The sequence below is a fragment of the Cynoglossus semilaevis genome, chromosome 9 (genome assembly GCF_000523025.1).
Source record: "Cynoglossus semilaevis isolate Cse_v1.0 chromosome 9, Cse_v1.0, whole genome shotgun sequence".
In the NCBI taxonomy this organism is placed as follows: domain Eukaryota; kingdom Metazoa; phylum Chordata; class Actinopteri; order Pleuronectiformes; family Cynoglossidae; genus Cynoglossus; species Cynoglossus semilaevis.
In genome coordinates, this window is record NC_024315.1 from 9197579 (window position 1) to 9209493 (window position 11915).

General features: G+C 41.8%; 1 protein-coding gene across 8 annotated transcripts in view; it reads left to right on the plus strand.

Annotated features, from left to right (window-relative positions):
* The window catches only part of rbfox2 (RNA binding fox-1 homolog 2), a 39020-nt gene extending 27167 nt beyond the window's left edge, over positions 1 to 11853 (plus strand). For 4 of the 8 annotated variants that reach the window (XM_008317080.3, XM_008317081.3, XM_025058377.1 and 1 more), the window contains 7 exons: positions 2963 to 3050; positions 4236 to 4292; positions 4371 to 4521; positions 5158 to 5203; positions 7868 to 7953; positions 8104 to 8176; positions 8807 to 11853. In XM_008317080.3, the coding sequence (XP_008315302.1) occupies positions 2963 to 3050; positions 4236 to 4292; positions 4371 to 4521; positions 5158 to 5203; positions 7868 to 7953; positions 8104 to 8176; positions 8807 to 8851 (546 nt within the window). In that variant the 3' untranslated portion in view covers positions 8852 to 11853. Of the gene's footprint in view, positions 1 to 2962; positions 3051 to 4235; positions 4522 to 5157; positions 5204 to 5641; positions 5679 to 7867; positions 7954 to 8103; positions 8177 to 8806 lie in introns of those variants that run through there. The other 4 variants (XR_003050542.1, XM_025058376.1, XR_003050543.1 and 1 more) reach the window with 4 other exon arrangements.
* The last annotated feature ends 62 nt before the right edge of the window (positions 11854 to 11915 follow it).

The following is an 11915-nucleotide window of genomic DNA, read 5'->3' on the forward strand; positions in this document are numbered from 1 at the left end:
CGCCGTTTCCCTGGCAACGGTAAGTTGTGTACACATGGCATCACCTTTGAATGACCCCTCCCCCCACCCTTTCGTCCAAATGAAATAATAAAATTGCACCCAACACCCAAATGAAAGACTCCTGTAGTGAAGGAGGGCCTGATTGGTTGATTGATTGGCTGGAAATAAGCTGATTGGCTAATCCTGTGATTGATTGATTGATTGATCGATTGATTGATTGGGGAGGTGGTGAATGAAACAATTAAGAGATTAGCCATTGACCGCATGGCAGTGTAAAGGCCACCTGTGTAACTGAATGTACTGCATCTATATCTGCAAGTGCGACAACTTTGACTTCCACTTCTTATGCATTCATTCCAATCAACTCTAACTGCATTCAGCATTTAATTCCAGAGCTGTATCCTGCATGATTTACTCTCTTTCTCGTCATCTGTATGACGTCATACTACAGAACTGTGTCATCTCTGTGTCATGTGTCAGCCAATAGCTGCATTTCTTTTGCACCTTAGTGGGACGGCATGCAGAAGCATGAGTGCAATGTTAGTCTTATACTGGACACAGGAACCTAGTTGTCTGTGTAACGTGTAGTGCTGTATCGCTTGACTATTCGCACCACGTAGCCTGCAGCTAGTTGTACAAGTATCACTGTTACTGTAGTAATAGAGTCGGCATTCGACGCAAATACTAGTGAGTGAGTGATGTGTGTTTTGCCCGTGGGTCACGGTGTAGATCAGAGTCTGGTCGAAGGATAGAGAATGTTAATGTTAATAATGAAGTGTTAGAGTCAGAGTGTGACGTGTGATTCTGACTTCCTTCCTTCAGACGTCTGTCTCTTCTGCTGCTTCACATATGGAGCATAAAATGGACGGATTATTGAGTCCGTTTCCACATCGATCGTCCTCATTCCATTCAAACATGCACTGAAAACACATCTTCCCTGCATTAGCTGCAGTGCAAAGCTGCGTCNCCTCCTCCTCCCCCCAACACACTGCGGCATGTGAGGGGCCGCTCGATGCTGCTGCAGCTTTAGGTGTAATGCTGATGATTTTGTTTTTTGCGTTTACTACCATCATTTGATAAATTAAACACGTCGCAGAGACATGAGCCTTTAAAATACTTGATGTTTAAACATTTTCTAAAAAAAAAAAAATGTTTTTGATGCTTTGTGCATTAAGAAAAACAACAAATGCAGCTACGGAATGTGATTAATAGGACTGACGTATGGACTACGGTGCTGCTCATAAATTGCAGTACTCTTTCTAGTACATACACAGGCACCCAGGGACTGTTACAGAGCAGTGACCACAGACTCGGTCACATCTCTTCCAGAACAAAATTACTGTCTTCTCCTGCTCCAGGGATTTTGGAAAAAAAAATACTGTCAGGTTGGTTTTTCACAGCTGAGAAATCCGGTGTTAGGTTTATAACACCTTTAGTAGTTTCTTTTTGTAGTTCACGATCTTAACCCTGCCCTGGCCCTGGGTTTATTACCGTCAGCGTTAAATAATGAAGTTGGTATCGCCAACAACTGGGATTTTTCTGCCCAGAATAAGGACAGTTTCTCATCACAGTAATTCAGCGGTGCGTCTCGTCCAGCGCCCGTCCCCTGCACTGTCGTCAACAGACACCACTGACGACACAGTTGGCTCTCACCGCCGTCCCGAGATACAGAAACCCTTTCTCCGTTCTCCTCAGACCGCAGCCTGTTCCACTTCAAGAACATTCACTCTTCAGTTTTATTTGCACTCGTTTTCAAATTAAAAAATGACAATAATTTAGACCAAAACAAACTCGGCCCCAGCTGAAGTACAGTAGGATCCTGTACTTTTAATCTCCTCAGTTGTGTGTGTGTGTGTGTGTGTGTGTGTGTGTGATGTGTGTGTGTGTGTGTGTGTGGTTGTGTGCCTTGAGGATTTTCTGGTGTGTGACACTGATCCATGCTGCCTGGTTGGTTGTGTTCCACAATCATGGTTTGATATGTGCATCCCTCCATCCTCTGGCCTTGATCCACACTCTTTGTTTCTGTGTCAGACTTCGCCTCATGGTCGCTCACCAACAGTCAGAGCAGATATGAGCAGAGGTTCAGGTGGATCTGTGTGTGTCTGTGTGTGTGTGTGTGTGTGTGTGTGTGTGTGAACTGCATCGTGTTTCTGTTTGTGAGAGGAATTTCACATTTGGATGAACTGTTCACTCTCGCTGTCTCCTTCTTCCTCACGTCATGTACGTGTTTTATCTATGTCTTTTCATGTGGACTGGCTCCTCCTCCTCCTCTTCCTCCTCCTCCTCCTCCTCCTCCTCCTCCTGCATCCCTTCATATTTCTGTCTTTTCTCTCATTTGTGTCACTCCCTGCCCGCCTTTCTCTTTTCTGAAGATTTGCATTTGATTCTGGAGGCTGTCGGCCTTTTTTGATTGGTCTCTTGCTGCATCTGATGCTTGCTGATTGGCTGGTTTTGCTCACCTCTGGTGATGTGACGTGCTCTTGATTGGCTGTGCATAATTATTTTTGAAATAACTGGTTGATTGATGTTTTCCTGCATTGTGTTGAACTGATGATTCTACTGCTTAATTCACACTTTTCTCTCCTTTTTTTTAAAAAAAAAAAAGGTTAGCAAAAAAAAACTATTGATTTGATTTCTTTTCGTGTGCCTTCGTTTTGAAATGTTTAGTCGTTTGATTTCAGTTCTGTGTCGATGGTTGCACTTGTTTGTCTGCTAAACTGCCTGATAACTGACAAGGATCCTTGGTTTCAGTGTCTTTCTCCTTTCCTCCACTAGAGGCGCATGCATCAATGCCATCGCTGCTCATCTACAAAATTAACCTTTTGTCACAACTGAAAGTGTAAAAATGTATGAGAAGTCTTGTTATATATATATATATATAACATAATATATTTTAAAAGTGATAACGTGTCCATACTGGTTTCTGATTGGTGGAGTCTGATCACGTGTGTCTGATGTCCAGGTGAACAACGCCACAGCCAGAGTGATGACGAACAAGAAGATGACCACACCGTTCTCTAACGGAGAAGGACTGGCTGCACTTCCTTATGGTAAAACTTTTTATTTATGACCAGTCCTTTTAGTGTCTGTTCTGCACGGACTAAAAAAAACACACACTGAATTAGTCATGCAGTGCATTAACACACCAGCCCCTCAGACACATTATTACAGTGCAGTACTTAAGATCTCAGATCATAGAGAAGTGAGCTTCCCTCTGTGGTCTCTGTCTGTGGTTGTCAGACGATGACTTTACACTTCTACCTCCAGTTTTCCTCTTATTTTGGAGTTAAAATGTCCGTCTGTATTATTCACGGTCATTATTTAGTTTCAGGTGTCCTTCAGAAAGTGACGTCCAATTATTTTGATGTCTTTGAACTCTGTCACATTCAAGCTCGTTATAAATTCATTCAGGATGACGTCATCTCTCACTGAGCTGTGACATTTTATTCTGTTTCTGTAAAGTTATATCTACAGTATCTGTAACATAATGTACTTTGAATTTTGTGTTTTTTTCTTGACTGTTCAGTTGATTTTATTCCAACACTGTGAAGCACTGTGGTCACCTTCAAGTGGATTTATCAATAAATCTGGATCAATTTATTCAATACATTGACAGGAAAACAGAGAAACAGGATTGGCCGGTGAATAGATATATATGTGTATATATATGTATATATACAGTATATATCTCTCTCTCTCTCTATATATATATATATATATATATATACATATACATACACATATATACATATACAGTATATATAAATATATACTGTATATATATTTATGTATATATATATATATAATTTTCATTGTCTCGTTTCCTCTAAATTAAACTGTAATTCACAAAATTGCCTTTGTACTTTTAACAGTATTCTTATCAAACATATAAAGTACTCACCGTGTAGTACTTTCTTCCAGAGGCACGTGCTGCCTCCATCATCTTATAATACTTTGTGTCAGATCCAAAGAGCCATAAAAGCTGGTAGAGTAAGACGACACTGCGACCATAAATATTTAACAGCAGACCAATCAATACACAGTTCCCTGACATTGATTTGTCTTTGCCTCCACTGAGTGAAGACTCCCTCTAATGTGTGCTGCGCAGACACTCCAGAACTTTCCCACCGTCTGCTCTGACACAGAGCGGCACAATTCATTTAAAATTCCATTTGCCTCGGTGACTCTCCTTTGAAGCGCTGCCTCAGACATATGTTTCATTTGTCTTCCCACAGCTGGCTGGAAGTTGAGTCCTATGGTCGGAGCGATGTACAGCCCTGAGCTTTACACAGGTAAGACGGCGTCTTTGATCTCCGTCCACAGAACTACAGAGTCTCTTGTCTTTCCTCACGTCTCTGTCCCTCGTTCAGTCCCAGGGTTCCCGTACCCGGCAGCTGCGGCCGCCGCCGCCGCCTCCACGGCTGCCACCTTTCGAGGCGCTCACCTCCGAGGTCGAGCTCGGCCCGTCTACAGCGCAGTCAGAGCAGCTGTGCCGCAGCCCGCCATCCCGACATACCCTGGGTAAACACACACACACACACACACACACACACACACACACACAGCATGTTCAGAAACTTTGGGGGAAAAACAAATCCTCATGATTGTGCATGCCGTGTGTTTGAACAGTTTTTATTGAGATGATGACTCTGATTGGCTGCTGAGCTGAAATACCATTTCCTTGTACCTAAACTAGTTGGTAATAGTAGTATTTGAGTAGTATAACTACAGGGGTAAACCCTATGACAATAGAACTTTCAAACTGTTGTTGTTGTTGTTGTACTACGCCCCGACAGTTGAAGTATCCGTAGTATCACTATGAATCCAGTACATTGTAATACTACAATGAGGTGGTATTTTGTCTTGCATGTTGCACGGTGTGTAATAATCTCACACTTCTTTCTCTTCTCTCTTTTCACAATCTGTTTGGCACTGTCTTCTCACCTCCTCCTGTCTGCTGTTCTCTCAAATGCCCACAACGTGGCGCATTACACGCTTTTTTTTTCTTTTCTTTTTTCTTTCCCCCCACTATTTTTTTTGTTTTGTTTGAAAATCCTCCCGCTGCTCCTTGTACTTCCCCACCTTTCTTTTCTTTTCTTCTATTTTTTTTCCGTTCCTTCCTCTTCCTCTTCCTCTTCGTCCTCTTCTCTCTCTCAGCGTGATGGCCTATCAGGATGGTTTTTACAGCGCGGCCGATCTCTATGTAAGTATGCCACCGTGTGCTCTCTCTGCTGTCTCACTCCCTCCCTCCCCCCCCCCCCCCAGGCCCTGCCTGTGGATTTTAAGAGTGTGAAGCAGCACAGACAGAAACCGAGTGTTTGATTCAGTCCGTCAGGAGAGACACTCGATGTTCTGAGTCCACACTTATACAACTCACCAGTTTCCCTTCCACCGTGTGTGTGTGTGTGTGTGTTTCATCCATCTTATACACACAAAAAACACACACACACACATACATATACACACAACAACACACACCTTGATGCCTCCGTTCAGCAGTAGACTCCTGTGGGGTTTGTCTCTGTGCTTTAGTGACGTAGTGTGAAATCATGTGATTATCAGCAAGTGTGTGTGTGTGTGTGTGTGTGTGTGTGTGTGTGTGCGACCAGGTTGACAATAGTTGTTTTTGTTCTCTCTGTAGACTAGTGTTTCAGGACATTAGTGGCAGATTGCCTCAGGTAGGGTCTCCACACTCTGTGTGACAGCCAGTGTGCATCCTCCTCGTCTCCAATGACTGCGTGCTGCTAGACATTGACCATCTGAGATTGAAATGCCTTCTCTGTCTTCTACTAACTCACTGGATTCTGACATGGGTGGAGTTGCGGAAGGGGGAGAACAAAAAAAAAAGCTACACTTTCGAGTCACTGAGTGAGAAGTGACCAAAATAAGACGATAATCAAGAAAAATCAAATAAAGGAGAAGTGAGTTTCTATTGTTGACGGAGAATCAGATGCAGAGAAGGTCAGAAGTTGATCACTTTATATCTGTAATGACACTTGGTTTTTAAATCAATTCCTGTCCATATATGTTAATGAGTTTCAGCTTAAAATCTTAGGTATAGTAGGAAAAACTTCAAATATATATAAATTATATAATCAATGAAATTCTTCATTAAAGTAAAAACGATTGATGTTGGGGTAAAAAAAAAAAAAAAAAAAAGGCAGCCACCGTCCCAGTCATGGCTGGACATTTTGTCACCACATGAACCAGCAGCAGCTTCACTGTAGCCACGACCAGAGACATGAATAAAGAAAGTGAGTGAAGAATCCCAGCCGTCAGTGAGATGAAGGATGAGAATATTCATTTTATCACTTCATTCAGACCCCTTCCAGGAATCTCCCTATCTGTTTCACCTGTGGCATGCTAACTGAATCAGTGTCAGCATGCAGACATACTTACAAGGCTGGCTCCTCCCCACAGCCCCCCACCCTCCTCCCCCACAACCTCACCCTTTTTTCCACTCTCTCTCCTTCTCCTGATTCGTTTCTCTCCTCCACTTCGTTCTTCTTCTTCTTTTTCTTCCCAATTTTATTTCTTTACCAACTCCAGCTTTGCCCTTTGACCTCTACTTCTTCTGGTCCATTTAACCAAAGACCCCAGGTGTTCCTGACTGATTAAGGCCTCATTCTTACTAATAATGTCATTATGTTTAAATATTGGAAGATCCAAAGTCAACAATGTTTGTATTTGTAGTCACTGATGTTCAGACTGGACACTGAAAATAAACTGTGTGACAAAAGTCATCATCCTCTGACTGAATTAGTCAAAATAAATGTTTAAATTGTTTGAATTGTAGACATTATTTAATATTTAAATAGATCATTTTCTAATGCTTAAAAAATTGACTAGACTTGGTTTAAAAATCCTAATTGGACTTTTAAGACAATCAAATGAAAAAACTCAGTTTTATTGAACATTATTATAATCTGTTCATCATTATTTATCATAACAATATTCACTGGGGTCAAACAACGACCAGCTCTGATCTTCCTGGTCTTTCCATCTCCTCAAAATTCTTCTTCCAGCTTTCCTACCATAGCAGCAACTGTGTGGTCCTGAATGTGGGGACGTGGTCACCACTGATTCTTTAGGGTAGAATGTGGCGGTGTGTGTTTGTTTGTTTGTTTGTTTGTTTTTTGCATTTTTATAGGAGTGTTTGGTCTAATACACTGTATGTTCAGAGTTTGGGAAAGCATGCTGCGTCTGTCAGTGATTGGTCACTGGCCGTGCGAGTATTAGTGTGTGTGTGTGTGTGTGTGTGTTCTCTCTCTGTTTGTGTGTGTGTGTGTGTGTGTTAGTCTGACTGACTTTCTCCTCACACCTGTAGTTTTGTGTGTGGTCATTAGCCGTCCATCCAATCATAATTATTGACACGATCATCCTGCTGCCCCCTCCCCCGTCTTTAACTGTGTGTTTTTGGTTGGGGAAACAGGGCGGGGCACAGTTCCAGGTGTGACGTCTCTCTTCCTTCACGTCCAATGAAGAACCACAAAACACAGAGGCACTGGTGTCAGGATGGGAAGAAAAAAAACAGACTTAAATCCCATTGAAAAGTGTATTCTTGTGTTGGTCCTGGAGGAAGAGAGAGCCGGAGTCTGAGCTTCACCCCCGTGAATGCTGAACTGCACCAGATTAGACAGTTTTTGCTGACTGCTTGTTAATCTTTGCCTTTCTTCTCAGCGTTTGTTCTTACAACATAACCCTTTAGACTCACCCCCTGTCTGTTAGTCTGCAGAGGAGAAAAGAAAAAAAGGCTAAATATGAATCTGCTCCTCTTTTCACCTCTGTTCATCGTATCTCCACTCTGTTGCACACGATGACCCTCCCTCCTTCCTCCTCCTCTTTCCTCCTCATTGAATCCTCACAGGGTGGATATGCTGCGTATCGTTATGCACAACCCGCTGCGGTAGCGACACCTGCAGCAGCTGCTGCAGCAGCAGCCTACAGTGACAGGTGAGTTCTGTCCTCACACTCGTCTCCGTCCGCGTCAGTGGAAGAAAGCCGACACGGTGGTGGCCAAAAAATATATATATATATTTTAATATATTTAAAAATAAATTTTCCTTTGTTAATTTTGATGACGTTTTGGCTCTTTGTTTACAGTTATGGCCGAGTTTACACAGCAGATCCCTACCACGCTGCACTCACCCCGGCTGCCTACGGTGTGGGGGCCATGGTAGGTGCAAGAATTCCTTTAACATTCCAGGCTGATGATGCGTTTCTGAACAAAGTTGTTCTGCAGTGTTTTTACAGATATAAACGAACTGAGAGAGTCAGTGTTGCTGATGTCTGTTCAGAAGAGCAAATATAAAAATACATTTATTTAAAAATGTATAAAACATCGACCAATTTCAATTAAAAGCCACACGGTTGATTTGTCATATATTATTTTTAAATGTATATTTTAATTCATGATGGAGGGACACCAGATGGGTGTCCAGAGGGACAGATGTGGCCCGGGGGCTGTTCAGTGGTCCGGTCTGGTGTAAGTAATGATGTGATGAAGTCTCTGATCTGAGGGACGGAGACAGTTGAGCAAATGATCAAATGAAAAACCCTCTGTGAACGACAACCTTCTGTGTCAACACAAGGATTTTACTACAAAAAAAAATCAGTGGTAGTTGTTAGAAAACGGTCTGATTGTGATAAAACTGCTTCTTTCATAGTGACAAAATTACACAATGTATTTTCTCTACTGTGGGTTTAAAAAAGTACTGACTATTTGAGTATTATTTTAGCACTGCAGTATTTCTGCATGTATTAACGTATATATTTGCAGTACTCACTGTCTGTTGTCTTTCCACAGGCCACACTGTACAGGGGCGGCTACAGTAGATTTGCCCCATACTGAGGACACTACCATTTCCCCGGAGCTCCGTCCCATCCCTGAAAATCCTCTAACAGAAGAGCTCCCTCTGCTGTCATGGAGGTGAACTGCACCAAGTTTGAAAAGTGTGGATTCCACCACAGCAAAGAAAATTCTGTTCCCACCCCCAGAGTAGTCCCCGTGTTTCCCTATATATGCTACCACAGAAATAGAGGAATGCTGTATTAAAGACTGACGGAAGGCCTGTACAATAAAAAAAAAAGGAAAATAGAAAAGAAAATAGACTCTAAACGGCCACCTTCCCTGTTGCACGGCTGTATTATAGTCCCCTACTTTCCCTCTGCAGCACAAGCCTGGAGACGGAGCCCAGACGTTCTTCCAAACGTGTGTGTGTGTGTGTGCGTGTGTGTGTGAATAAGTGACATTTAAACAGCTGTCGGGAAAGAGATGAGTGCTGCGTGGCCTGCGAACACTCCACATGGGAGGGAGCGGGAGGAGGGAGGGGAGTCGCAGAGAGAGGGAAAGTTGAGTTGAATCCGTCTGCAAAACAGAGATGGGAAAGAGAAGCGGAAAGAAGGAGTCACTACAATAATCAAAAACACAAACACAGACAGAGAGGTGAAGATTTTCATTCCAGTCATTTCTGATAGAGAGACTGAACACGGTGGATTTCAGAGATCATGTGATCACTTTTTAACGCTACAGGAAAACAGGTGGGGAAGTCAGAAGAAGGGAGGGTTTTTAGAGACGTTCCTTACCTCAAGATTTGTTAGTATGTGGAAATGGTGAACCTTTAAACTTAAAAATGATTATGATATGCAATTAGTTTAGAAAAAAAAGTTACCAAATTAATTATTATTATTATTATTATGATTAAGAAGTCATTATTTTTTCTTGACTCAGTTTCTCAGCAGTTGTAGTTCAGACAGTGAAGTCAGAAGACAAAGTCCTACTCCACCTTCAAAACACAACATTTCACTCTCTCAGAATCACCACTGAAATCACACTACAGAAAGTATAACACTATGCTGAAATACTTTAAAAAAAAGAAAAAACTTTTCTATTTAGTTCTATTCAGTTGATTGGATCTGGACCTGGTCCTCGACGCCGAGGTTCCTGCGTCACCTGATCACGTAGGCATGTCTTATTTTGACTTTGTTTCCCTCCGCACTCCGTCTTTTCTAGAGCAAAGTCCAATATTGAGTCTTCCTGAAACAAACGTCAGTGGGTCAGTGTGTCCGCAGTGCTGCCAACAGCAATCACTGAGCAACAGATACAGAGAGACGAGAGTTTCTGTCGGTGAGATCGACGAACGATTTTTTAAAAATGCAAAACACCTTACTGTTGTGCATATTTCTATAGAGTTGTATTTGCAAAAAGTGGCTCTTTTTTGGCTTTTGTTTTTTCGTTCCAAAGATTTGTAGGAAGCACATTTTTCTGCCGTATGTATAAATATATATATATATATATAATCTTTAAATCTTTGCTATGACCATAATCCTTGATAATTGTATCGATGTCTGTGTTTGCTTTCAACTTCTGTTCCTTTTCCAAAAATCTCTACATGTTCTTCGGTTCTTGTTCTCGAGGTTCTGGGCCTCGGGGGCCGAGACGTCCCCGGGGGGCGTGCACGTGACACTAGCGTTCATTTTTCCTCTCAGATAGAATTTCAGGCAAACCAGACAGCTGTTTGGTTTTTTTTTGTTTGTTTTTGGTTGAAAATAGGATGTGCTGGCGTGACTTTTTTTATTGTATTTCAAAATATGCAGGAAAGGCTGGAATTTCTTTTTTGTTCCATGTCGATATTTTCCAGGTGACTGAGATGTTGGGAAGAAACAGGCCTGTAGCACTTTGGTTCAAGCCAACTGTGTTCTTTTTCTTCTTTATTTTTTTTAAATGCTTAAATTTGTGTGTGTGTGTGTGTGAAGCAAACTCCTTACATTTCAGTGGTGAAATCTGTCAGTTTGGCCGTCGAGGTCTCTCCAGGTCGACGACAAGAAAAACAGACGTCTAAAAAGTGTTATTTAAATCCCAGGCAGGTTAAAGGAGTAGTTTGGAGTTCAGTGGCATTAAAGGTTCACTCTGCAAACAGCTCCACCACATGTCCGTTAGCCCGCGGAGCTCAATGCAAAGAGCCTTTTGTTTGTTTGTTTTTTACAGCTAGTGTCTGTTCTGTCCATCATAGACTCCTGTTGATATAAATAATCTACTCCTTATACCGATAATAAAGAATTTTCTAAAAGGTGACAAAAAAAAAACAATTAAATAACATTGCATTCTACATCTCTGCCTGTTGATGTCACTAAAACCTACAAGCTGGTTCATCAATATTCCAAAAAAGAAAAAGTACAAAATAAAACAGATTTGTTTTCACACTTTGACAAAAACCTACAGGTCATGGAGATGCTTTTTATATCCAATGTGCTGCTGTTGGTTTTTCCTCTTCAGATGTAACATTTCTTTAAGAAAAAAAAATCTCCATATCATTGCAGATGGACAAAATGGGGGAAAAAGAAAATATAGCCAAAGATGCTAACTATCAGTCCCTAAAGCATGTTCTGGTTCCCAACCTTAGAAGAAGAAAAAAAAGTAACCCATAGATGGACTTTTGGAGCCTCTGGACACAGATAACCAGCATGAGTGAATCTTGTCAAGTTAAAAAAAAAGTTTTGCATGAATCTTGTCTTTCATATTTGACCAATGAGCAGCTGAGCACAGGCATGTTCGTCGAAGCCTACACTCTGTACAGAACGAGGGGCAGCTCCAGGTTTACAACAGAGTCCAGTGTTTGGAGACAAACACACAGCTGCTGCACAAACATCATTTTCCTGTCGTGGTTTTTACTGCCACCGTGTTGTAGTGAACTGTGGCCATTCTTCATAGTTATTATGGTTTCCATGACCAGTCCTGCTCCTACTTCATGTTGATATTCCCTTTGACTGCCATTGTTTTGTTTGGTTGAGTTTTTTTTTCTTTTTGTCAATGAATGTCCATGAAATGTTTTATATAAAAATGTTTTGTTGTGAGGAAGTTTCCAGACTCTTTACTTGTGACCCCTCCCCCCCCCCCCCCCCGACCCCACCTCCCC